Source organism: Rousettus aegyptiacus, unplaced genomic scaffold, assembly GCF_014176215.1.
Source record: "Rousettus aegyptiacus isolate mRouAeg1 unplaced genomic scaffold, mRouAeg1.p scaffold_m13_p_3, whole genome shotgun sequence".
NCBI lineage: Eukaryota > Metazoa > Chordata > Mammalia > Chiroptera > Pteropodidae > Rousettus > Rousettus aegyptiacus.
The window spans coordinates 29,293,984-29,321,342 of record NW_023416306.1 but is presented as its reverse complement, the minus strand read 5'-3'; the positions used below and the strand labels follow the sequence as shown (position 1 = coordinate 29,321,342).

General features: G+C 50.7%; 1 protein-coding gene across 4 annotated transcripts in view; it reads right to left on the bottom strand.

The window, feature by feature from the left end:
- The window catches only part of PAX5 (paired box 5), a 169,840-nt gene that overhangs the window by 31,461 nt on the left and 111,020 nt on the right, over window positions 1-27,359 (bottom strand). For all 4 annotated transcript variants that reach the window (XM_036238530.1, XM_016130273.2, XM_016130275.2 and 1 more), the window contains one exon: window positions 9,061-9,162. In XM_036238530.1, coding sequence (XP_036094423.1) covers window positions 9,061-9,162 — 102 coding nt within the window. The remainder of the gene's footprint in view (window positions 1-9,060; window positions 9,163-27,359) is intronic.

Sequence of the window (27,359 nt, the reverse complement as noted above, 5' to 3'; positions counted from 1 at the left end):
AGAGCAGCCCGGAGGAGGTGGAGGTGTTCTCAGTTCCTGCTTCAAGCTCCCTAGTGCTAGGCACTTTCTGGGCAGCCAGTGAGCTCCTGGCTTTGGGTAGGGTGCTCTTCCCCAGCTAGGACTCCACTTCTCACCTGTCCTTGCCACGGTGGCCTGATGTGTGTGCGAAAACCTGCTACGCGCTCCCTCCGTATTCATGCACCCCAGAGGGACTCTCTGCTTAGATGGTGGAACAAATCATAGTGATCTTTGCTGCCTCTCTTGCCCCAAGAGTCTAGATTCCAAAGTCTGTAAGAACATATCCCAAGTGTGAAGCCCCTGCAAGCCAGTTGTTGCCTGCTGTAGCAGCGTAGGGGGCCTTCCATACGGAGACATGGTGATGGGTATACGAAGTAGCACAGCCTGAGGTCCGCTTCCTCCAGCTCCATGCTTTGGAAGTTATTACCCAAGTATACATGTTATCAAGCCCAGAACCATTCCCTTATCTCCTCACAGCCCAGACCTGAAGGGAATTGGGAAGTATGTGAACTTAGACATGGCAGGGCTCAGGGAGCCCTCCCATAGAGCTGGGAGGTGATACCAGCAGGAAGGATGCCAGAGACTTAGAAGCCCTTGAACGGCAGGACCAGAAAGCCCCGTAGGGAGCATCTAATCCAATTTCCCCATCCCCTGCCTCCTTTTTTAAGAGAGAGCAAGAAGTCCCAAGGCAACAGGTCGCACTGCAAGTGTCTGGCAGCTGGAATCAGAACCTAGGTCTCCCCGATTCTAGTGGGACCTTCATGCTTCCAACATGCTTTCCATTTCTGTCTGCTTTTGCAATTATTTTCTTCCCCAGTGCAGCAAAGAGCTCAGTAAGCTCACATTGGGTGTTAGATTCCCCCCCCTTCTTAATGTCACTTCAATACAGGGTTCCTGGGAGCTGGTCACATAGACTGTTCAGATCAGGGCACTCTGGACCCCTCATGCTCCATTCTGTGAAGGCGCAGCAGCCTCACCTATGACTCCCGTCCCAATCTGCCCAGGCAGAGCCTGCCATCTGTCAAGACTGCTGTTTGCACTGCCTCATGCCCCAGAGGTTTCCAGGGGTTGCTCCTTCTGCTCATCCCTGTTGGCACCTTAAGGCTTTGATCACACTCAGCGGGTGCCCATGCTCTCTTGTCCTTGGGTTTTCTCACACACTAGTTTCTCACCCAACAATGTCCCTCCAACTTCTCAGACCGGCAAGCTCATCCTTCATGGTCCAAATCGAGTGACCTCCTCCAGGAAGCCTTCCCTGATTCCCCCCACCCCATTCATTGCCCCAGCAGACTAAGCATCCCCCTCCTCTGCTTTTCTTCAGTACATTCCTGGATTTTAGCTCTTAACATAGAATGCGAGGATGATTTTTTTTAATCTGTCTCCCCAACTAGACTATGAGCTCCCTGAGGGGAGGAGCTGCGTCTGCAACACCACATCTAGCTCGGAACTGGCACCCATTGTCTCTCAGTAAATGTTTCAAGAAGTGATGAATGAAAAACTGAATGGCCACCTTCCATTTCATCCTGGCGGAGCCTGGCATTCCCCAGAGTCAAGTCTCAGTTCCTGATGTGGCAGAGTGGCTAGATACCACTAGAGGGCAGCAAAGAGTCAGGAATGAGCAACAGGTGGGCGACTTCTGCACTGAAGAGGTGTAGATGGAGGGAGCTTCAAAAAGTGCCCCGGCCACAGGGCCACCAAAAGCCCTGGCGAGGAAGAAGTAAGAGCTAAGAACAAAGGCCATTCATCTCCTGAGCGAACACTTTCTGAGCCTATGCTTGGGCCAGGGAGGCACTGGGGGAACCCTGGTCTAATCTCCCACCTGATGCTCCAGGCCCTCCCACCAAGTCCTCACTGGCTTCTGCTGGCTCCTCCCAGGCCCACCCCGTTCCCCTATCTTCAGTTCTGATTATGGGAAAGAGACTCTATACAAGGCTGTAAAGGTGTCTCTCTAATTCCCACTCGCTGGTCCCAACCACGCCTATGGAACTGTGCAGAGTATATTTTGTCCCTGGCCCACACTCATAACAAGGCCCAAGGAGTGGAAATGGCCTGTCAGATCCCACAGTGAGTCAGTTCCTGGCTGAGCCTGGCTACACTTCAGGCTTTCGCCTCCCTGCCTAGTGCTGGGCCCCCAGCCCCACAGCCTGCATGCTCAGAGTCCAGAGGGGCCTGCTGTGGCCAGACAAAAGAAACCCTTCCCTCCTCCCCTCCAGACCTCGGTGTCCCTCCTGCCTCACGCTGGTGCCTCAGTAACTGCAGAACCATCATTTCAAACGATCCTCAAAACAGCAGGCGAGGCAAGCTCAGCGAGGTCCTGCAGCTTGTACAGTCACACAGCTAAGCTCTGGTGACACCACACTCCTTTGACGGCACTCCTCACTTCTCTTGGGGCAACTCCGCAGCTGTCTCTGTGCTGGATTTTGCCCCTGTGCTCCTGGCCTGCTTCACCGCTTGTCTGCAGAGGGCCTTGCCTTGATGTCCACTTGGTCTCCAAAAGTTGACCAGTCCAAATCCTAACAGCGCTGGCTACCAGCCTTCTCCTCAACCAGTTTTCCTTTCGGCCAACCGCATTTACCCAGACAGGGCTGGCAGGCCATACCCCCACCCATGTGACCCCACTCTAGCCACTGGGCTCAGCCCCTGCCCCACCACGGTGCACCTGTTCTCCTCTTCAGATAGCCAAGGATCTACTTGTCAAAGCCCGGCTTAAGGCCCCTCTTCGCCAGGACACCTTTCTCAATTAGATCGGCCCCAGGTGCCTCCCCTCCTCCTCTGGACCTGCGGCATCCAGAGTCTGCCCTGCTCCTGCCTGGAAACACTCTCGTTTGTGACTGGATTCTTCTCTAACTGATCCATGGGCGCCAGGGGGTGTGAGCTCTGCTGGGCAGCTCTTGATTCAATGCCAGCTCAGCCAGGCCAGCTTTAGGCATGCCGGCCAGGCTTCTCTCCTCACCACCACCCGCAGCTCAGGCCTCCGTCTGAACAATCATCACCACGTGGCTGCCCGGCGTCCTTGGCTGCAGTGCTGCAGCATCGGGCTGACTCTCACTGGCAGCCCAGCCCGAAGCCTCCCTTCTTATTTCGGCTGCTATTTCCTGAGTGCTACTCTGGGCCAGCCACACTGCCAGGAACTGGGACACAGCAGTGAATGAATGAAACAGACATAGCCTGTGACTGTACAACTCTTGGGTACCACACAGACCTGAGGGGCAGGCAGATGAGGAAGGAGCAAACCACTGATTAAATTCCTTGCATGTGCTTAGAATCACGAGTGAAAACAAAGGATGCTTTAAGAGAGGAGTGGTGGGAGTCCTGGTTTAGAAGATGGTACGTTAGGCAGAATAATGGCCTCCTACCAAAGCTGTTTACACCCTAACACTGAACTTGTGAGGTGGTAGTTAGCTGACATGAAGATAAAGAGATTATTCTGGACTATCCAGGTGGGTCCAATAAAATTGCAAGGGTCCTTTTAAGTAGAAGAGGGAGGCAGGAGAACCAGAAAGATGGTGTCACGATAAAGACTGAGCCCAAGTTGCCAGCTTTGAAGATGAGGGAACAGGACCATGAAGCAAGGAATGCGGGCGGTGTCTGTAAGCTAGAGAAGGCAAGGGAACGGTTCTCCCCTGCAGTCTCCAGAAGGAATCCAGCCCCGCCCACACCTGGACTTTCGCCCAGTGAGATCCACTTTGGACTCGGACCTCTAGAACTGTAAGATGATAAATTTCTGTGAAGTCAGTAGTTTGTGCTAATTTATTACAGCAACAATAGGAAAGTAATACATATTTGGTCATGGGGAAGACCGCTCTGAGGAGGTGAAACCCAAAGGGATCAGAAGGGGCAAGGCAGGCTGGGCCCATGGGTGGGAGCAGCTGAGATGGGCTGAGCCCTTTAACCAGAACGAACTGAGCGTGCTCTATTCCTCTCGCCAGGACCAGCGGGCCCTGCACCTGCCCGTCTCTCACTGCTGTTCCAGACCCCCTTACTGGCCTCCTGCTCCATCCTCGCCCTTGCCTCCTACTTCTTCGAGAAAATAAAAGCCATCGGTTAACTGAGCAACTTAATTGAAAGACATCTTAAAATAATGTGCACCAATCCATGGCAAGTGAGTACTCAGGCCTGGAGGAACCAACCCTCATTGCTCCTTCTAGGGCCTCTCATCGATCAAACAGCCTCTTGCCTACTACAGCCCAGGGAGATGAACACGACTCAGTCAGGATTTCCTGGCACTCCAGCCTAAAGTCCCCAAAGAGGAATCAAGTAAGGGGTTCATGGGGGACAAAGGCGCGCGGGGGCTGACAGTCCTCAACTGTTGCATCTCAGATGATTACCTTGCGTCTTGGACTCATTAACACCAAAGGGCAGTGAACACCCCTTCCTTTTCCTCCAGCCCAGAATTTTTAGGAGTTTCAAAGGCCATGTCAATATCTGTTAAGTGGTACAAATATCTTCAGGCAGAAACAACTAGTTACACCAGCCAAGACACTGTGGAATCTTTGGTGCAAAACTTTTGGCATTCGGGGGACTTGATGAAAATAAAATCTGGAAACTGTCTCCATTTTGAGCTGACAGAATGTGCCATATTTGCTTTATTCAGTGTGACTGATCAGCAAAGGGCTATACAGAGTCCTAGAGCTGCAAACAATGAATCCACAAACACTGGAGAAGACCAAAGAGCCATTTTGCAGACATGGGGATGTCCTGGAGCCAGAAAGGGCAGACAATACCCTGACAGCAGAATCAGGATTCAGACTAAACAAGAATCCAAGCCCAACAGCTGGCATTTAATACGGAAAACCATAAAGGCCTAACAGTTCATCTGCCCGAATGTACCCGGGAGGTAACTCTCCTCAATGGTCCTAAAAGAAAACCTTCCAGATGGAAGCTTTACCTTATAAATGGAAGAGGTGACAGCCAAATGTCCTCATACCGTATGTGAGAAAAACATCTCAGATTTCCAGATTCCCTCTGGATTTGCTCCAGGTGGGGAGGGCAGTAGCAAAGTAGCCTGTCGCTATGTAACAGTCTCAGAGGCAAGAGCAGGATTAACGGATCTGCCAAAGCCTCGCTCAGCTTGTTTCTCCAAACTACATCGACCTGTCCCTGGAGGGCTGTGAAGTGGTGTTGCCTTCAGCACCATCACAACCAAACAAATGCCTTCCAGATTCAGCAGCCTCACAGGTTATGAATCAGAAATCGGAACAAATAAAAAGTCGAAATCCACCAACAGGTTGCGGTATGTCCACGTCCCAAGCCCTGGGAATTTCAAATATGACTTCTATGGCCAACAAAGGCAGGGTTGGGGGTGGGAGGGGTTCTTAACAGGTGTGAGTAAGTTAAGGATCTTGAAGTGAGAAGATCAGCCTGGATTATCTGGGTGGACTGTACATTCAGTCACACGTATCCTTATAAAAGAAGTAGAGGGAGATCTGACATGAGAAGCTGCTGTGCTGTGAAGACAGGGCAGAGAGAGAGACGTGACAGCTGGAGTGACATAGGCACAGCCATAGCCACACACAGGTAGACGAGGAAAGAAACGGATCTTCCCCAGGGCCGACAGACCCTGCCAACACCTTGATTTTGGCCCGGTGATACTGATTTCAGACTTGCGGGCTCCAGGGCTATGAGAGAACATGTTTCTAATGTTTTAAGCCACCAAGTTTGTGGTAATTTGTTTTAACAGCCACAGGAAGCTAATACATGGGTTAATAGTAATTTTCTCTGCCTCCCTTCCTTAGCCAACACACACAAAAGGATCTATGATGTGCTGGGAACTGTGAAGGGTCCCAATAGGCCGGGACAGGAAGGCGTCTAAGCTGAGGGCACAGAAGAAGGAAAGACACTGACCAGTAAGAGTGTGAGTTGTGCTGGGAACCAGCGAGTGATAAGGGTAGGGGGCAGGCTGGGAGAAGAGGCCAGGAAGGCAAGTTGAGGCCAGACTGTGGTGATGCCTCAGTGGCAGGCCCAAGACCTGCTCTGCTAAAAGGTGGGACATCTTTTCTGCGGGCCAACCGGGGGAAGGGGGCGGGGCAGTTCCAGAAGAGACTATGCGTGTGTGTGGGCCAGCACCTCCCCGCGAAGCCATCTAAGAAACAGATTTGGAAATAATGTTGGAAGCAGCGTCCCGAAGACATGACATAGCTCTGGAGGTTGCGGAACACGAACTAAGGATCATGCCCGTGAGTGTGGGGTCCCAGGCCTGACACTGAGTCTGGAACTCAAGGAGTGTTGGGGGAAAGGCAGGTAATGAGAAGAGGAATCAAGAAAAGAAAATGCACAGAAGGAAAATGAGGTGCAAAGAAGGAAGGAGTGGATGGAGAGATAAAGAAGACATAGGGCTCCTGGGCCAAAAAGCTGTGTTCCTCCCTTCACAATGCATACCCCAGTCCCCAGGGACAGAGTCTCAGGGGACCATGCCACCCTGCTGGCCCTGTGGTAGCCCCTGCCCAGTTTCTGCCAGCAGGTTTGGTTAGACTATGCCCTTGCTCAGGCCTGTGATTCCTGCTGCTGCTATCAATGGGCAAGGATTGCCATGGGTTCCCGCTGGGGGCTCTGCCAGCCTCATGGTTACTTGTATCTAGAGCCTGGTAATTAGGAATCATGGGGGAATCATGGGGCCAGAAGGCAGGCTCTGTTCACGCAAACTTGGGAAAGTTCGGCTGCATCTCTGAACTCAGTCTCTTTGGGGTTTGCAGTGGGGAGCCAGCAGGGCCAGCCGGTGGCCTCTACTTTACCTGGTGACACACCCTGTGGACAGGGCCCAGGGCTGCCACCTAACCCTCTGCCATCACTGAGCAGCTCGTGTTGACAGACTCAGAGCACACAAAGCAGCACAAAACAGAGGCAGGGATGCGAAATTGGAGGGCAAAGGCCCAGATTCAAGTCCTCCCACCTGCAAGCCGCGGGGCCTCAGAAAATCCCCCAGCTGCTGAGTCTCAGCTTCCCCTTTCGGAAAACAGGGATTACACTCCAGACCCTGCCTGCCTCACAGAGCTGTAACATCAGAAGGCTCCTAAGAAAGCACTTTGCGTTCTTTTAAGTCTTCATAAATGCGAGGGGCCACTAATGGACGGACGGATGCGGCTTGGGATCCGTCTCCTGAGGCTGCCCTTACTTGCTAACAGTTGGGAAATGAGTGGGGGCGGGGGCCAGGGGAAAGGGGGTGTGTGTCCCACCACCTCCATTCGCCTCGTGAAGGGTATTTCCCTATGCTCTGCACGGGCCCGTCCTTGTAGCAGAAAAGGCAAAGGCTTCGCAGGCATGACCCTGACAGGCCTTTCCGGCATTGGCAAGGCCCAGGGCAGAGTACACACGGAGGCCACTTCCCATATGTCTCATACTTAAAAGTCATAAATCAAGCTAACAAACCGTTAAATGAAACATGCTCTGTCCTCCTACCTTGTTAAGTACATCTTCAGAACAACCTGCAAGGCCAGGAACAAATTAAGAATTCTGGGTCTCCTTGGTGCCCATGCCAGGACCTGCTATGTCGGCAGAGCACACCTGACCTATGACCTGCCCCGCGTGCCCTCCCACCCCCAGCTCCGTTCTCTGTCCCGTGTAGCCTCGCACACAGGTGTGGACACCCAGCCTTCACATTCCCCACAAAGAGCCAGTCCTCAGCCCGGAGGTACACGTGCCTGTGACGTGGGTTGGGGAAGAGGCTGGAAGAGGCTTGGGGCTATTTCGGCAGGACCCCCTAGGGCGGGGTAGAAGAAGGGGGCGTGTGCACCAGGTGGGCAGGCCCCCTTGGCCCTGTAGACTCTCTGCGGTCGACGGGGTTCCTGCAGGGCCAGAGGGGACCCCTCTTGTCTGGCCTAAGGGTGGTTCACACTGGGTCACAGCACATCCCTCAGTTTCCTCAATTTCCTCACCAAGAAAGGGGAGTGAATGATCCCCCCATCTTCTCAGAGCTGCTGTGAGGCTCTGAAGAGGAATCCATCCAGGTGGGGACAGCGTGAAATAACCTGGATTTTTCACACACCCCGAGAGGGTCAACAGTGTGTGCCGGGGAGGAGTGACCATAGAGCCCCTGGCACAGAATGAGTTGGGTGGCCCCTGTACGTGACTCAAAACAAGAGACAACACGAACCCTTAAAAGAAGTGTAACGACACTCCAACCTGACTTTCCCGATTGCTTTTTTAAACATCTTTCGATACTTAGAGACTCTCTGCCATGCTCATGCCCTTGGTACAGCAGTCCCCAACCTTTCTGGCACCAGGGACCGGTGCCCCTATGAGAATCTAACGCCTGATGATCTGAGGTGGAGCTGAGGCGGTGGTGCTAGCGCTGGGGAGCGGCTGCAAATACAGACGAAGCTTCGCTTGCTCACCTGCCGCTCACTCATCACCTGCTGTGTGGCCCATTTACTAACGGGCCACAAACCAGTACCGGCCTGGGGCCTGGGGGTTGGGGACCTCTGCCTTAGTACGCAACCAGCCAGAATCATGCCATGTGTTGTCTGGTCCCGACATCACCCCACCGTGAAAGGAGATGTGGTGGCTTCCTTTTCAGATGTCTTGAAAGAAAGTGACATATCACTGGCCCCGAGGGGATAATAAGGTTTCAATGGCCACAGAGTGTGCAGTTTGGAGTCAAGTGACAAACTCACCAGCGAACATCCTGTCAAGTCTGAGCACATGGTTGTTTGTGTCCCGCAAATTGAGTGGGGAAGGAAGGATAAGAGAAGAGAGGATGGGGAGAAAGAGGATGGGCGAGGGGCCCCCAGTCCCCATTGGCTGGGCAAGCTCTGGCCAGGTCCTGCAGCCCGCTGTGTTCAGACTCCCTGTATGGCCAGCAAGGGGCTGTCTGAGTGACAGCCCAGGGCCCCCCGCTCTCTGATGTCCTCCCCGGTGCTGCCGCCGGCTGGTCCCAGCCCCGCTGCAGGCCCAGCTGCAGAGAAGGAGGCCAAGAGTGCAGACCTCTGCCTGATTTATTCAGGTCCACTTCTCACAGGCGTAGAGGTCACCAAGGCTGTTTGGGGGGATGCCCCCCTGAAACCCTGTCCGCTGCCTGCTGTGGAGACGCCAACACTGCAAACTCACCAGGCACCATCCCTGTCAGCGTCGGTGCTGAGTAGCTGCCCTGTCCGGCGGGGGGGACGTGCGGAGGGTACCCGGGGAGGGTCGTGCTCGCCAAGTCGCGGCCTGAGGAATCAAAGCAACAAATCACAGGGTGAGCATCTCCACGGCCAGCCGCTCATGTCCACAGCTCCCCGGACATCTGCACATTTGTCACGTCTGGACGCTGAACACCAACGTACCCCCAGCTCCCCGTGTCACTCGTGCACAGACACACAAACACACACGCATGCACAAACCCTCCTGCCACCCTGGCTCCACTCAGCAGGAACCAGGGATGCCCCTGCTGTGCCCCTGGGAAACCGGAGCTCCAGCCAGCTCACCCTGCTCTCTACTTCCCAAGTAGGACCTGGATTTCTCCACTGCCACACCTGTGCTTCGGCCGTGCCCTCCGCATGGAGCACCCTCTCGTCCAGCTGCACGTGACCCAAGCCCACCAGCCTTCAGAGCCCAACTCAGATGCCTCCCTCCTCTCAAACCCCTACGGCTCGGTATCCAGTCCTGAATGAATCCTTCCTCTTTTAGCCTAGAGTCAGTCACTCATTCAAGGAAGGCGCAGAAAGCACCTCCTGATACCAGACTCGGACCTGGAGGTTAAGGCCTTGGCCCTCAGAGGCAGACACCCCAGCGACGTCCCTCTTTGCAGGCTGCCAGCTCCTGGAGGGGCAGGGTGCCACTTCATTCATCACCCAGACAACCTGTCTCCACCACAGGGCTTGGCACCTGCTAGGCTCTAAGTGAATAAATGTGTGAACGAATGGCATATCCAACTGTTCAGGGAGCAGGACTCTGTGAGGGAGATGTCACTGAGGTAAAGAGCAAGGCTACAGTCCTTTTAAACATTGCCAGTTACATGTATGTATCAAGGTGCTTGTGGGTAAGACCAATAACCCAAACCTTGGGAGATAGGATCATTCTACGATTGTCTGTGGGGCCCTGAGGGTGAGACCCACCCTGGCGGGTGGAATTGGCAGTTGCTCCTGAAAGACAACCATGTACCTGCTGTTAACCATGCTGGGAATTGGGTGGGAAATGAGGTGGCCTTGAAATGAAGAAGGGAGAACAGAACCCCTACCTATTCCGGATATGGACACTGAGGACTGGGGAGATCTGAAGAGGTCCAGGAGTGGAGGGGAGCAGCCGCTGGCCACCGCAGAGCCAGGCTGGGCCCAGGAGCCTTCGCTGTGGCCCGGCAGGGCGGTGCCGGCAGTACACAGACAGAGACTCTGAGCTCAGCCCCACTAACAGATGGCCCGGGGAGAAGGACCAACACATCCAGAATCCAAGCACATGGGATGAGCCTGCGAACGTTCTCCGGATGGAGGAACAGCAACCCTAGAGCCAGTCGTTCAGACGGCCCAGCCGGCATCCAGAGGCTACTTCCTTTCACATGGTCTGCTTCCTTTCCAGAACTTTATGAAGCAGCAGGCAGCTGTCAGGCAGGAGGCCCCCTCCCTGCCTCTGCTCTCTACCTCTATGGCTTCGGACTGGGCATCCCGGCTTGTGGCAAGCATGGCTGGCGTCTCTTCACATGAGGCATTGTGGCAGAGAAGCAAACGCCCCAAGAGGCCGCGATCCTCCATATAAACTGAATATGACTCCCCGTGAGAGCTGAGATTAAACAGAAAACTGGAGTTGGCAGAACTGACCACTTAAAAGGTGACTTAAGGAGTTTTGCCCCCTCCCCCAGCTGTCTCGTACCTCCGCCTCTCATCCTCCTCCAGCCCAGCACCCACACCCAATGTGGCAGCGCCTCTCTCCACAGAGTGTAAGCTTCAAAATCAAGTCCTTGTAGTCCAAGGTCAGAATGGCGTAGGCCTACAAACACATTGTTGAGTGAATGAAACAAGTGGCCCTGCGGGAGGAGCGGGAACTTTCCAGAGTCCATAATAATCCTCTGCATTTGTGGTCAAGAACCAGTGCAGTGTCAAACTGGACAGTACATGATCGCAGTGCCGGGGGCCAGACTGTGAGGTGTGTAGAGGAGGCAGCCACAGCTGGGGCTGCCCTGGCCGGCTGGCTCCCCTACCAACCAGTGGAGCAGCAACTATCCGGACCCCACCTCCAGCTCACACCCTAATGATAACAAGAACAAACCCGAATCGCTAACGCAGAAATTAAAAAGCACCCGGCTCTGTTCTCAGGATTTTAAATTATTAATTCATTTAAGAGGTTGCCCGGTGCAGGGAGCTCCTGGGGTCCGAACCCCACGAGATCCACATTCCACCTGACCACCTGATGGAGAAGAGGATCCTGAGAGAAGGGACGTGACCAAGGACATTCAAATGGTCTGAGGCAAGGCTGGGCTGGAATCTAGCTCTCCAGCTCCTGGGACTGGGTTCTTTCTTCCACGAGGGGCTGCTCATTTGGTCACGTCTGAAACCAAACAGTTTCTGCCACGGCTACGCATGCTTTAAAACCTTGATCCCTAAAGCAAGAGTTCGAAATATCAGTACCTCACCAAAGCCTCACTCAACTCAAGAAGCCAGTTAACAAACAAAAATGAACCTAGAGATAGGAAGAAGAAGGAATCAATAAAGAAACTGTGGAAAATAATGAATTAGGAAACAGAAAAACAGACACGACAAATATAACCAAAAATTGTTATTTGAAAAAAACAATAAGATGGACAAACCTAAGACAAGATTCAAAAAAAAAAGACACAAGCATCAACATAAAGAATCAGGAGAAGATACAACTAGAGATATGGAAGAGATGATGTTAAAAAAAAAGTAAGAACATGTGTGGCCACTTGACACTAATAAATGTAGAAACTTCAACAAAAGTTGGGAAATATAAATTAGCAAAATTAACTCAAGAAGAGGTAGAAAATATGAAAAGCCCAATAACCTTAGAAGAAATATAAAAAGATGTTTTTTAAAATTATTTTAAAAAATAAGTTGCCTCATCCATTTTGCTTCTTGAACAAGTTTTTTGCTTGTTTTAGTTTTTGGAAAGTTCTTCTAAACCTTCAAGGGACATGTATTTTTGTTACTAAACTGTTTCAGGATATGTAAAAACTAAGAAAATCTTTCTAATTCCTTTTGTCAAACTAGCATAATCCTGATGTAAAAACTTAACAAAGGTGTCTCAAAATGAAAACTAATTTGTTAATATAATGCAAAAGATCTATCTCACTGATCAAGCAATATTAGAGAAAGAATAGTATACCACCCACTCTGAGCGTCAGTCTTTCTCAATTTGAAAAAAGAGCTCTTGGCTCAATGATATCCAAAAGCCCAGATTGGCCTGTGTTTGCATACATACAAAGGATAATTTAGAAATGAGTAGACTTCTCTACCTTAAAGTTCAACTGCACCCACAGCCCTGGAACCTCCACAATCAATCCTATGACGTGAGCTGCTGCCCGGAGGGCTAACAGGTCCTCCTTATACAATGCCGGGCAGTGCTCAGAGCTTCCAGCCTCTGTGGAGCCTTGTGTCAGCTCCAGCTAGGATTCAGGACTTGGCAGTCAAGCTGGGAACTCATTCCATCCCCAGTCTCTCCTCCCAGCTCACTGGGACAGCAGTGTGCACAATGAGTAGGTGACTAATGGCCATATACATCCTATAAATAACTCTGCCTCTGAGTTCCCTGTCACTGGGGAACTTCTTTGCATTGTCCATGGCTCTGGTTTTATCCAGCAAATGTCTCTAGAACCAGAGGCTCCTGCCTGTGGCTGTGTCTACCTTTCTTGGACTGGCCTCAACAGCAAAGAGGCTGCGTTATCACTAATGGTGTAGAGGGCAAAGAAAGGAGAGACTGATGGCATCTGTGTCATCTCTGAACCCCAACTTACTCTGTGCCAGGCACTGGGGTAGGCAGTCCATGAGCATTATTCCATTTAATCCTCACAGCTTATAAAGTGTTCAATAAGTTTATGCGATCATGTGGGGAAGTCACAGGGAAGCTGACCACAGCTCAGTATGGAAAGGAAGGCAGTAAAGCACAGCAATTAAGAGTGTACACTCTGCCCAGTCTGGAATCCTTGCTTCACCACTTACTGGTCCTGCGGCCTTGAGAGATTTCCTTAATCATTCTGAGCCTCGGTTTCCTCATCTGTAAAATGAGGATAATAATAGCCGACACTTATCTTAGAGCTAATAATAGCTAATACCTATAGGGAGGAAACTATGAGTCAGGTACCACATGCTCATGACCCCATTAGAGAGCTACTATTATCCCTCTTTTACTGAGGGGAAACCAAGGCACAGCAAGGTTAAGTGACTTGCTCACAGTCACACAGCTAGGAAGTTAAGAGAGCCAGGCCTCGAACTCAGTCAATCCCGCTGGCAAGTCTGCACTCTGCGCCCCCACACCGTGCCACAGCGGCACACCTGGCCTTGCGAGGGGCCAGCGAGAAGCAGCACGTAAACACGCTCAGCCCCAGTGAGTACTTCCGCAAGACTGAATGGTTGGCCACAGCCCTTAAACCCGCCCTCACAACCATCATCTTGAAAAGGAAGTGGTAATTTGACACCAGAACTGTAGGAAAAACATCATATGAAACTTTTAGAAACCAAATATAAATTTAGGTTTACGGAAATCTAAAAAGAAACCCTTTTCGAGTCCTCTTATTGGAGGCGGTGCGCGTCTCTGCCCCTTCGGTCTGGGCTCAGCCACGTGCCTGGCGTTGGCCAGTGGGGTGTGAGCAGATGTTTGGCAAGCAGAGGCTTGTCATTTGCTCCTGTGGCTGGGTGTGCCCCTCTCTGCTTCTGCCATCACCATGAGACAGGCCCTGGCTAGCCTGCTACAAGGGGGAAGGGAGGCAGGTGGCGCAGAGGCGGACCCAACCTACACCTGGAGTCAGGCCCAGCCTGGATCAACAAACTCCCAGTCAATGAGCACGCACGAGAAGAAATGATTGTTTTTTTAAGCAATGAGCTTTGGGGGGTTTTGCTCAGCAGCGGCCTTGTGGCGACAGCTGATTGACACAAGATTTTATAAATGTTATCTGTTTTTGTTTTCATCATTATTCTCTGCTTAAGAACACACTGCCTGAGACTAAGGACACCTGTCTAAATCTGAGCAGAGGCTGGACACCACCTGGTGGGAAAATCCAGAGTGGATTCAAGCCTCAAATTTGCTTTGATGGCCTATAAGGACTCTCCCGGCACTGGGCCGGGGATTCTAGGACCTTGGAGTGTACTGGCACTTTCGCCTTCTTAGTCCCTTCTCTAACGTGTTTCAGGCATGTCACCAAGGCTGCGGGTGCTTAACGACCAGTCAACACAAGGCCCCTGCACTGGCCTGGCACACAGTAGGTACTCATAAAATGCGTCCCAAGATGCAGTTAATCAGACATTGGTTCTACCGTCTGAAAGGAACTTTGGTTCCCGTCTCGTCAACATCTCAGAAAGCCCTTCATCATGAACTCCACAAAATAACTAGGCTTGATTTATCCATTTTTTTGCTTAGATGCAACTTTCTCTCTCTTTTTTCTTCTAGGTAGGCTCTCTCTATGTACACTAATGGGGGGAAATGTGAATCCAATTAACTTCAAATTTAGCTCATAATGAACTTATCTCATTTTGCTACCAGCTCGGTTCTCATCGTGTGGCAGTAATTAACCACTGGGGGTTGTCACTCCCAGACACATGACATGGAGATCCTCAGCCCCTCTCTTCAAACCCTTACAGAATTCATTACCCTGACAGTGTGAAAACCCTTCACTTTGAATACCACAGGGCACCAACCAAACTCCCCCTCTATCTACCTGACTGCGTGTGAGTGAGGGAAATAAGAAAGCATCGAGAAGCCATGAATTACTATGAACGAGATGCTGGGGGTGGATCGATGGCTGGAGCAGGTCTGCCGGCCTGGGCAGCCCTAGGTTGGAGGAAGGCAATCCCCCCACACAAGGCCCAGGCTTGTAAGGGAACATGGCAGAGCCTGCTGGGAAAGGCAAAGTCCTTCGCAAACTGGAGATTGTATCCACTGGGGACTCTTAATATCCAGGAAGCGGCATCGGTAACCTGCTGTGTGACCTCGGTCAAGTTCCACCTCCTCTCTGGGCCTTGGTTTTCCCATCTGAACACTCAAGCAGAGAGAACAGATGGCTTCTCAGGGAGTTCTCTGCTCCAACATTCCATATTGGAGGCATCATTTTACCCCCATATTGATGGACCCGGAAGCGGGTGCTGGGCACGGCAGTCCCTGCCCACCTCGCCTTGGCACTCCTGCCCGCAGCATCAGACTCCCTGGGGCCCCCAGATGAAATCCTAATGAAAGGAGGGTAAGCATCAGTCTTGTTTTCCTGCTTCCGGGAAAGGAACTTAGAGAAGGGGCCGGGTGCCGTGGACCTGCACATTATGCCGTGGCCCTCCCACCAACGTCCACATAGGTGACCAGGCCAGGGGAGCAGCCCCTACTCAGCACCTGCCAATTTACAAAAGAAGCTGGAACTCTGGTTTCATTTCATTTTGGTCTCTCCTGTCTATGCGAATACCTACACTAACCCAGTTTTTAAAATAGCCTCGAAGCCCTCAAGTCCTATCTGAACCGCCTACCTTTGGCTTCACCAGCTTCCAGGACTTTTAAGGACAGGAGCCCTGCATGGATATCCAGGTAACAGACAAAGAGGTGACCACGTGTGGGGTGGAACAGGCCAGAGTATGGAGTAAAAGCATTGCAGGCAATTTCTGGGAAACTGAGGCACAAGCACAGCCAGCTCCTGAGACTGCCCACACCTCGGCCATCTTCCTTGTCTCCGTGAGTAACATAACAGCTTCAAAGGCACCCCTCCTCCCTCATGCCCAGTCAGTCTCCAAAGCCCACCTGACTCTCCATAGCCTTGGTACCCTTTCTCCATGGCCCTGGCCTGCTCAGGTCAGACTGTTCCTCCCTTTCCCGTTACCTGGCAACCTCCTCCCAGGCCCTCTGCACAGGCCCTGTCCCACCCTCTACTCTGGACCGCCTGTCAAGGCTCCTTCCCCAGCAGCTTAGTGTCCAGCCAAGGAAACCCTCGGCTTACCCTGAAGGACAACCTGGAACTGAACAGGAGCTCGGTGAGGGCTCTGAAGCCAACGCTGCCGATGCTGACTCAGTGTGATCATTTAACCAGAATTTGCAGGCACTTCCACAGCCTTTTCCCACAAAAATCTTCCTCAGAACCATGAGAAACCTTATTTAAAATGTACGAAACATTATTTAAAACTTAAAAAGAAAACAAGACATAAAGATGGGAAGCATAGCCTCTCAATGTCACAGACACACCCAAGGATCATACCTCTAAGAGAATACCTTGGTTTGACGATTCTTTACTATTTGATTAGAGCCCAGGCATGGGGAAGTTACATGTTAGTATGTAGATTTCTATCAGGCAGAAAAGATAACCCCAAAAGTTTGGGTTTATAGGACATTAACCAATTTTGTGTCTAATCTAGCTATTTTAGTCCAACATTTTTTTAAAATGCCCTTCCTGACGAACAATATAAACCCTTGTTCTGCAAATGCTCTTGGAACCACTTTTAACTTTTTATAGGTCTCCACATTAATTTACGAGTTGAATAAAATCTTCACGGGTGTTCCTTCTATTTTTGTACATGAGTTATGTCCTTAACTTTTAAAAAACTATACTTCGATACTTGTTATAGGAAAAAGTCAACCATGCCTGAGTGACATGAGTTCAAGATTTTTCACCAACACCAAAGCAAAAGACAGTAAACTGCCACCTGAGGGGAGAGGGAGAAGAACAGCCAAGACCCTGGACACGGGGAGGGGACAGATCCTGCTATGTGACCCCGCGTGTACGTGTACACGCAGTACGTACACTACCAGGCTCCTTCATTCCAGCCGGCATTTGAAATGTGTGACAGCTTCAACAGGGGCTGCTCTGAAGTCTCCCTTTGTTCAGAGCTGCCATGAGTAAAGGGTGTGCTGAGCTGGGTAGGGCACAGGGAGAGCGTTTCACATAGTGAGGAAAGGCTGGCAGTGTGCAACAGCCCAACTCGCCTGCAGACAATGGACGTGCTAATTGCCACGGAGCTGCATCTTGTCATTACAGCAAACCTGGCCGGCTCCTAATGACAGGTTTATTAGCCATTAGTTTAGGTGGTGGTATTTACTTAGAAATAATAACCCTACATTTCTTTTCTCAAAATTACTTAATCCCCGCTTTTAACTAATTCTGACTGGCCTCCCTCTAATTTTCATGGCCAAAGATCTAAGCTGGACTTGTGCAACGGGGAAGACAACTCCGACAATTCATTCATCAGGACGGACGCCGTCTGCTTCCCAGTCGCAACCCTCTCCATTCTTTCATTCGAACTGACCTCATCTATTTTCCTGGAGTCCCTGGGAACCTCCGGACCCCAACCTGTTTCAATTTCAAGAGTGTTTGAATTTCGTCTGCCTGGCATTTTAGAGCAGACACTGGGGCTTCGTCAATATTTCTACGTACAGTTATGACATGATCTTCCTCGAACTAGCAACTGTTGATCCAACGTAACAAACCAACAAAGGCAGGGTTCTAATGGGCAAGGCTGCAGAGAGCTCTGTCACACTCCTGACTCCGGGCCTCCCTGCCAGGACAGGCGCTACTCCCCAGGGACAGAAGAAAGCCAACATTTACAGAGGGTGGCTGTGGGCTAGTTCATGTCTTCATTCATTCATTCATTCATTCAGACATGCATCATCTGATACCTATTAAATTTTAAGCACCTTCTCGAGTGTTCTAGAGGATCCCGAAGATGATGATAATAGTAATGATAATAACAATAATAATGTCCACAGTGGGAACAATTAGCATTTATTCAGGTCTTACCATGTGCCAGGTACCATTCTAAGTGTTTCGCATGTATTAGCTCATTTAAGTATCCTAGCCACCCTGAGAGATATAAACCTGTATAATCCCCATTTGCTGATAAAATACTTGGCTAGAAAGAAGTGGAACTGGATGCAAACTGAGGCCTTCTGATGCCAGAATCATGCCTTTACCTACTCCCTGTACTATTCTGCTTCGATAAATGAATTGCAAAATACAGAACACACCTCCTGCTTGACAAGCAATTCTACTTCTAGGACTCTACCTATGAAAATATACAGAAAACTACACCAAGATTTACATTCCATGGGAGAGAAGGGAGGAAGGAGGGAAGGAAGGAAGGAAGGAAGGAAGGAAGGAAGGAAGGAAGGAAGGAAGGAAGGAAGGAAAGGAGGGAGGGAGGGAGGGAGGAAGGAAGGAAGGAACGCAAGAAGGGAAGAAGGAGTGGAGGGAGGGAAGAAGACAATCCAAGTGTCTATTATAATGCCTGAGTTAAAAAAAATTATGATATTTCCATATGATGGAACAATACACAGTCAATCTGAACGTGTCGATTGTGGAAAGAGCTCCAAAATGAATTACTGAGTGAACAAAACAAAGTGCAGGAGATTGTGTTCAGTATGATTCTGTTTGTGCTACTAAAAAATAGACAAAGTCTATATGCTGATAGATACCTAAAACTGTTACTTGAAAGGATAACACAAGACGCCGTTAACTTTGGTATGAGGGACCGTGGATGGGAGGGTAGAAGTTGGGGGAAGAAGATTTATTTTTCATTTTATATTTTTCGATATGGTTTGAATATTTAACTACATGCATGTATTACTTTTTATTTTAAATTAACTTTTTGATTTAAAATTAACTTTATCTTAAGAACCAGACACCGTCTGTGCCCCCAAGGGCCTCACTCGCAGCCTCAAAGGGGAGATAATAATGAATCCAAGTTGTGCAGAGTGCACGGCTCTTCCCTGCCCCCTGCTCCCACCTTTAGAGCTCTCGGGCCAGAGCTGTCACAGCAGGGACTTCTTGCTTTCAAGGACAGCATCATGATGCCAGGAGAGCCTTGGCAAAGTCACATGTTCACAGCTCATGGTCCTACCAGGCCTCCCCCCAAGCGAACATCCAACCTTCACGTGAGCTATACAGTGATGTCCCACCTATCGGAAATGTGCCCTCAGGTCACCTCAGCCCCAGCAATCTGGCTGTGAGTAGCTGAAAGGTGGGCATAAAGCCCTCTGGGCACCAGCTCTGGCAGGCCCAATCCTCATTTGCACGCAATTCCAGTGAGCTCAGTGGCTTGATTTCCTTGCTCCTAGAAGATTGAAAACACTAAAATAAGAAGGAGGAGATAGACTTCTTGAACCAGGCAAACTGACATTACGAGAAGTGACAGGTAACAGGTGAGCAGCAAGGATGGAGACAGGAAAACAATATAATCAGACACAAGAAATCCAAACCTCAGCAGTCTGGGTGGCTGGAGGAAGGGCAAGCTGCTTGCTTACAGACCTCCGTATCGGGTGAGGTTCAGTAATGCCAGTTCACAGAGATGAACCTGGGCACTGTCAATGGAGAGAAGTGAATTTATGTCACTCTGACATAATCATGTGCATCTCTTATGGATAAACCAATAGGACAAACCAATGTTTTGAAAGTTGACTTGGGTCCTATATAATCCCAAGTAGCAGGTGAAGAAAACCCCAGTTGTCCATCTCAGTCCAGGATGGGTTCCTGAAGAATCCTAGTACAGTGCACAGCAAGCACAAAGACCACCCAGAGATTAGACCGCGGATGGAGACCCACCACGCTGCCAGTCCTGGTCACGGCACACACCTACCAAGCTGGCTGGAGCATATAGAAGATGTCTCTTTGCCCCATAACATTTCAAAATCATGGAATCCCATGGCTGGACTGAGATGTGGAGATGACCCAATTCCCGCCACACCCCAGCTCAAGGCCGATGGTATTCTCATCACTTTTGCCCACCCCCCCCGGTCGCTAATATAGAACACACTCCCCAAACCTGACATTTGGGAAAGTCCTCCTTCTCAAGTGTTGGAGACTACATAAACCAGATGATTGCTCAGTGGAAGATGGAAGGAATAAATGAAGACACAGAAAGCATCGAGTTCCCCGGAAGTGGCCTCTCAAATTGGGGGACATTATATCTTTGTAAAAGAGGGATGTGCGGAGAGGCAGTTAGATAGAAGGGCCACAGGCTGGCAGACCCTGGCTCTACACTTGCCGGCCGTGTGATCTTGAGTGAGTAGTTTAGCCTTTCTGTGTCTGTTTTCTCATCTATAAATGAAGAGAATCCAATCTGCCTCATAGAGTTGTTGCATGGATTAAATTAACAAATGCTGGTAAAGCTCCAAGCACAGGGCCAGGCACAGAATAAACACTCAATAATGTCACCCACCTCTGTGTGTGCCCACAGTGTCATTGAATACAGGTATGGTGGACAGGTGACAGTAACTAGCTCTGCTGAGCAATTTCTATTTGCCAGGCACTCTTCTATGTGCTTAATGCACATTATCTCATTTAATTATCAAAACAATCCTACAAGGTAGAGATTATTATTGTGGTGGTGGTGGTGGTGGTTATTGAGAGGCTGAGTGAGCCTAGTGGTTAAGAGCAAAGGCTCTGGGAACAGACTGCTTGGATTCAAACCCCAGACCAGCTATTTACTAGTTGTTTTATAACCTTGGGCAAGATTATGCCTCATCTATAAAATGGGGTTAATGATAACGCCACCTTCTTAGACTGTTTAAAAGGATTAAAGAGATACATGGTGTCTGGCCATGTAAGTTCTCCCAGCTGTTAGCTATGTCATTATTACTTCTAATATTTGAAGGAGGCAACTGAGGCTGAGAGAGGTTAAGTGACTTGTCCACAGTTGCACAGGCAGAAAATGGGGCAGGGAGATGGGATTAGATGTCCGGGCCTCCTGTGCTGTTAACCACCAAGTTCTACATCTAGGATATGTTTGAAATGAAGTCAAGCCTGGTGGGAGGGACCTACTGGACCTTTCAAGATGAAGGGTAAGGTCGGGGCTGGAGGACCAAGTGTGAAGGCCCTCTGAGGCCTAGCCAGCCCTGGACTGAAGGTCAGAAAGCTGTCCGCCTCCTTAAAGTGCCTTCAGGCAGGTTTCCTCCCCTCTCTGAACATTCTTATCTGTGAACCAGAATCCTAACTCCCAGCCACCCACCTGGGGGAATCAAACAATGCTAGAGACGTGAAAAAGGCGTATTATTCAGTTCTCACCCTACTTCCATGTCTGGCTGACAGCCTATTTATTTAAGAAATAATCAATAGGTAAATGTGTAAGCCAGAAAAGCCTCAGATAGGCTTCTGATCTCTTGTAAAGGGACGGAAGCCCGTCACAAATCACAAACCAGTGGCCCAGCCGGTCCACCTATGGTGCAGAGAGCAACAAGATGGTGAACGTCATAGATGGCCATGCCTGACACGGGGAAAGCCTAACCAGACGGCACTCCCATCCCTCTGATTGTTTCCCCAAACGCAGTGAGGCCGCAATTGGGAACTGCCAAGTGGGCCCACATGAGAGGCAGGCTGGGCAGGTGCGCTGTTTGCCAGGGAAAACCAAGTCCAACCCGCAGACGAACCTCCCAGGGTGCACAGCAAATTAATGAGCTGCAGAAAACATGCATTAAATTGCACCGCTGGCTGGCACTGCGGGCTGTCTAAGCCCCAGCCCATCCCTCCCTGCCCCCCTACCCCCCTCAGAGAGAGCCTGAGTCGGGTGCAGGAGCTTCTGAGATGCATGGTGGGCGTAGCTCAGGCTCTTGCTTGCAAACCATTGCCCCTGCCCTGCCACCCAGATGGGATCACAGAAGTGAGAGTGCTTCATGCCACTCGGGATAGGGTCCCTACTGAGCAAGGGGCGTCATGTGGGGACAAGTGCATGAGTCAGTCAGTCCTGAGTTCAATGTGCCAGTTATTCGCCATCTCAGTGCCCACAGCTGGGGAAACTGAGGTTCAGAGAGAAGACACATCCTGACCGAGATCCCACACGTAGCAAAGAGCAGACCTGAGATTCACTTCTGGCCATAAGACTGCAGGCTTCCTGCAGGAGGAGGCCCTGGAACTGTGCTTCAGTGGGTTCGGTTCCTCCGGGGGGATCAGGCGCGCACGGGGCTTGGGCAGAGTTCAGGGCAGGGCGGGCAGTACAGGTGGGTGGTGTCATACCAGTGGATGAGCCTCTAAGGGCAGTGTGCTTGCACCTGGGTCCGAGCTTCCTCGGGCACAGGCAGAGGTTGGGGCGAGGCAGGTGGGGCAGCTGAAGTGCGAGGTGCAGCTGGGGTCCCAGAGTGAGAACTGAAAGCCAGGCTGAGCAGAGGGCACACATGTTCTGTGAGCGGCCTTCACAGCAGCTCAAAAGCCACTTTGGAATCAGAGCACCAGAGCCCAAAAGACACTAAAGTTTAACCAGTCTGGGGGTTGGGGGTGAGGGGGTAGGTAGGACTTCCAGCTGTGTTCTCTGGGCCTCCTGGGTCTGGCACCACCAAAACCACTGAAACTTAATTCTGACTGGTTTATGTAAAGGGCTTCCCAGGGAAGTTTTATCTGAACAAAAGTTTTCTTGATCAAAAAAAAATTTTTTGAACTTAATTATTGGAAAATCACTAATTGCCCATACCGCTGGTGAGTAAAGAAGCCCCTCGGGGGCCAGGCCTCGTCCAGACAGCCACGCACAGCCAGGCCTGGGCCCTAAAGCCACCGCGGCCTCCCAGTCCACATCTCCTCTCCTTGGTTTCTTTGTTCCTTTCTTGCCTCTTTCCTCTCTCTTCACAGAACACCCTTTAAGCTCAAGTAACTGATTCTTGTTGGTTTTATTCTTTTACTAGTCCAGGGCACAAATGTCCTCAATGAAGAAAAAAGAGCACTTTTCCCTGCGAGTGGATCTAGGGGTGCAGGCATCCTCTTGGGTCCGGAGGCCTGGCCAAAGCTGAGGGTGTCTCTGGAGTCGGAAGCGGCTGAGCCCTCAGCCGGGAGCATGCACCCAGAGTAACCTGGGGCGGGGAGTGGACGCTGACAGAAAAAGCTGAGTTCCTGCCCAGAGATGGTTCTGTTTTTCGACCGTGCTGATCCAGGCAGGTAGGGGGACCACAGACAGGAATCAGATTTCACAGAATTTGTGATTAGCTTTCACCCTCTGTGCTATACCGACAATTGATTGCACCTCCTTTAACCTCACTTCTCAAACCTGCAAAATGGGGATATGCCCCATGCCTGCCTCCCAGGGTGCCTAGGAGGGAGAGAAGGAGAAAGAGGAAGAAAGCAGAGCTGGTAAAAAAAAAAAAAAAAAATGGAAACACTGAAACATGCAACTCAACGTGGCATTGGCCTGAGTTTTAAAGTCCGACAGGCCAGTGCTCGCCACCCCAGCCAACTGCACACTATTTATGTGACTGTGGCAGGTTACCACATAATTTCTACCTTCTCAGTTTCTTTGTTTACAAAATGGAGACAATAATACCCTCTTCGAAGGGCTGTTTGAGGTCTGAACCAAGTCACCCAGGAGAAGGAGCCACACGGAGCCTGAGATCATGGCCCCTGAGAAGTAAAGGCCTCTCCCCTCCCCCCTGGCCCGGGGCCTGGGTCCCCAGCACTCCCCTCCCATCATAAGCTCCTTCTGCTCCAGCCATCTCCACCACGATGAACCTACTGGGCAGGAGGACTCGGAGAATTAAAACACGCAATCAAACAGCTTCTTGACGGGAAATGCTTTGGAAATTTTCGGCTCCATTTACTTCTCAATCTAATTTTGTCCTCGGATGCACATTATGCCCAAGATGGGATCTCATGTGGTTTGCCCAGCGCTCCGCACGCCAGCAGGAGGCAGCCAGCGCCTCGATTGCCACTCTTGTCTCTCCTTGCCCATGAGTGGCATAATGAGGGCACCCAGCAGGCTCTGAGGCGCCCCTGGGCATGAAGACCCTGCCTTGATGCCCTGGCACCCACAGGCCCCATCTCTACGACAAACAGCCTCGGCTGGAGGTTGGGGGGGATGTCACCGAGTTGCAGCCCCACTTCATCCACAGCCACCTCTGGCCACAGTTCAGACTCACCCCCATCCACTCCCAAATGTTTCCTTGCTTGGCCCCAGCCTCATCCAGCACGCCAGTCCCTCTGCAAACGGACCCTGCGTTCCTCAGCTCCCACCACCTCTGGATCCAGTCCAAATCCCTCGCCCGCCTCCTTTCCTAGTGGAGTAGTGTAGGCTCACAGCCCTCCACTCCAACTCCGGCCCTAGATGGCTTGCTCTCCCCCAAGGCACCTCTGAGCCTTCACAAATGTTGCACATGTGCTCTGACAGCACCAAGCAAACTCCACCAATGTCACCTTGTGTGGAAAGCCTTCCCAGATGCCCTTCCCCCCTCTGCCTACCCGCAGCTACGCAGTCCCTCCTTGGTCCTCTCAGAGCCCCCTGTGTCCAGCTCAGCGCTGGTCAGACCGCATGGGATGGCTGCTGGTAGAAGACACCAGACTGAACTCTTCCAGGGCAGGGGACCGCATCCCTTTGATCTCTGTTTCCCTGCGGTGCCTGCACGATGCTCGGCATAGAGCTGAGGCCAAACAAGTCCTTCCTGGTTTGTTCGTTCAATTGCTCAGAAAACCTTTTCCAACCACTCTTCTGGGCCCAGCCCTGTGTCTGGTGCTGGGGATTTTGTGACCTTAAAAACAGGAAGCTTTCTCTTTGAGACCAACAGGTGATACTTTCCATCCTCTCACTGAAGAAAAGCCACCAGCCAAAACTCAACAGCTACCCAAGTTCTAGCAAAGATAAAACAGATCCCAGCCACCCCCAGAAACCCCCAAGGTGGGACTGTGCCACCGGATCCTTGCTTCTTCCCTCGCCCTTACTCTTTTCCCCCAGCCAAGAGTCACTCAAATTCTGAAAAAATAGCCCAAGCCCACAGACTCTGGGTCCAGCTGCCTCTCTTCGCTAGGGCTTTCCTGGAATTCGTCACAATCATTTTCCCCTTTCTTTCAGTGGTTTCTGGCCTATGTGCAAATGTCCTTGGGTTTGAATTTAATGATGTCTCAAATCCTGCGGGAAGAAGTTGACTGTAGCCAATAAGCGACCCAAAGAACAAGGCCTTCCTAACAGCCAACCGATGCTTCAGAACTTGTTATCTTGGACCTTTTTGCTCACTCCTTAATTTTTCAAACATTTCTGGCCACCTGACACCATTGAGCATCTTTCTTTTTGGGGGGGAATTTTCCACCTTAACAGTTTAGCCTCCTCAAGGCAGGAGTCAGAAGCTGACCTCCCAGTCTCTCTTGCAGCTAAGGTACAGGCACTTTACTGGCTCCACCAAGCAGACACACATGTGCGATCATTAATTCAGAAGCTAGTGACACAAAGAAGCGGATGCCTCTGGAGTCCATCTGCCAAGGTTCTAGTGGTGACACCTAGTGCCCAGTGACAGTAGCATGAGCTAAGGGCTCTGTGTCCACAGGCCTAAGTGTGGCGTCTCCACAGGGGCAGTCCTGCAGGTGGCACAGGTGTTCATGTGTGGCTTAGGTGTGGCACAGCATGGTGCCAGCATGGTTTCGCTGTGGTTCTGGTGTGGTGAAGGTGTGGTTCTCAGCTGGGAAGTACCGAGCCTGGCTCTGCGGTCCTCTTGAACATCATAATGTACTTTTAAAATCCCCTTTCTGCTTATGCAGCCAACGAGAATTCTGTTGTTCTCAACCAAGAGCCATGACTGCTATAGGCTCTTTGTCTTTCCCCAGCCACCTCTTCCCAGACTTCTCCATGGCTTCCCCTCTACAGCCACCCTTGTTCTCCAGAGTCCTTTCCTAGATCTCTGCTCCTCTCAACACTTTTTATCTCTACATCTTGGCTAAGTGACCCATCTCCTCCATGACTTCCAAATCTGTACCCCAATCCCTGACCCTTCCCCAACTACCCTCTGGATATTTCCACCTAGTCATCCCTGGGGCATCGCCAAATCCGAGTATCCAAACCAGCTCCTCTTCCTGTTGTCTTGTCTCAGCTGGTGGCTCCGTTTCCACTCAGTCCCCTAAACTCCAACCAGAGGAGCCATCCTTGATTTCTGCATCTCACCTGTTTCTGATACCTGACTACTGCCAATTCTAGCCCTCAAAATTCTCCCTCCATCCTCATCTCAGGTGCCTGGGTCCAGGCCCTCATCCTTTCTCTACTGGACTCTTACAACCACCTTCAATGTGTTAGATCTTCTTGCTGAGATTCATCCTTATTATGTCCTCCTATGTCAAGACCCCAGAAAGATTGCTTTGAAGATGCCACTCCCTACTTAAAGTCCTCTGAGGCTCCCAGCATCCAGAGATTGTGATCCCAGGTCTTTGGGAGCTTCTGTGGTATGACCTGTCCCTCATTTCCAGCAGCACATCTCACCACTTCTGGAACTGCTTACACCTCCTCACTCACCCTACACTGTGCTTGCCTTTATCCTATTGTTCCCTCTGCCTGGTGTGCTCTCCCTCACCTGCTTTCCCAGCCTGGCTAATTTCTATTCATTCCAACCAGCTCATGTGTCACCTCCTACAGGAAGCCTTCCTTGGCCACCTCCCCACAGAACCTCAGGAAGGCATAGGTGGCCCCTCTCTTGCTCCTGTAACACCTACCATATGCTTCTCTTATTGTAGTTTTTCCTTTTAAAAACATTTATTGAGCACTTTTGATAGGGCAGAAACCTTGCTGAGAATCTTGTGTGCATTACCCCCATTTAATCCTCATAGCAACCCAATGAGGAAAGTATTATTCTCATTTCCAGGTGAGGAAATCGAGAGTCAGAAAATGGAAGTGATCTTCCCAAGATCATCACCAGCTAGATGGTGGTGAGTCTAGGATGGGAACCCAGGGAAGTCTGACTCTGTGCCCAAAATTCCTAGCGGTGAGCTTTTCTATTGCTTTACTCAAGAGAGTCATCCTCTGCATGTGCCTGGTGGCATAACTTTGGCCAGGTCACTTTGCCTCACTGAACCTCGGTTTCCTCTTCTATAAAAGGGGGATCAAGTATCTGCCTGCCACCCTCTCCTCAAGAATGGAGGGAAGATCTGAAAAATCACAGATGTAAAATCACTCAGTAAACTATAAATTAAAGGCTAGTGTACATACAAGACGGTATTAACACACTTTTAGGATTTGGTTTCACTGAACACTTTCCTTGCCCATAGTAGAACCAAAAGCCTGCCATTTGCTCCTTGCTTTAGAGTGGGGAGGGCTCCCACTTTCCTCCCTGGTCTAGGTTGCCCCTAGAATTTTTAAAGTCACCATCTACCTACTCCCATCCCCCCTCCCAAACACAATTGTGACAGTCAGCCAAAGAAAGGAGAGAGGGGGGAGAAATCCATAAAGGCTTGGTGAAGTGGCGGCCAGTAGAATTCTCTAGCTCCTGACCACCAGTTAGTGACGTCAGGATTTATAACTGTATTAAATGGTGTGACAGGCAGCCTTGATATATCAGTTCCCCCTTCTTCCCAAATC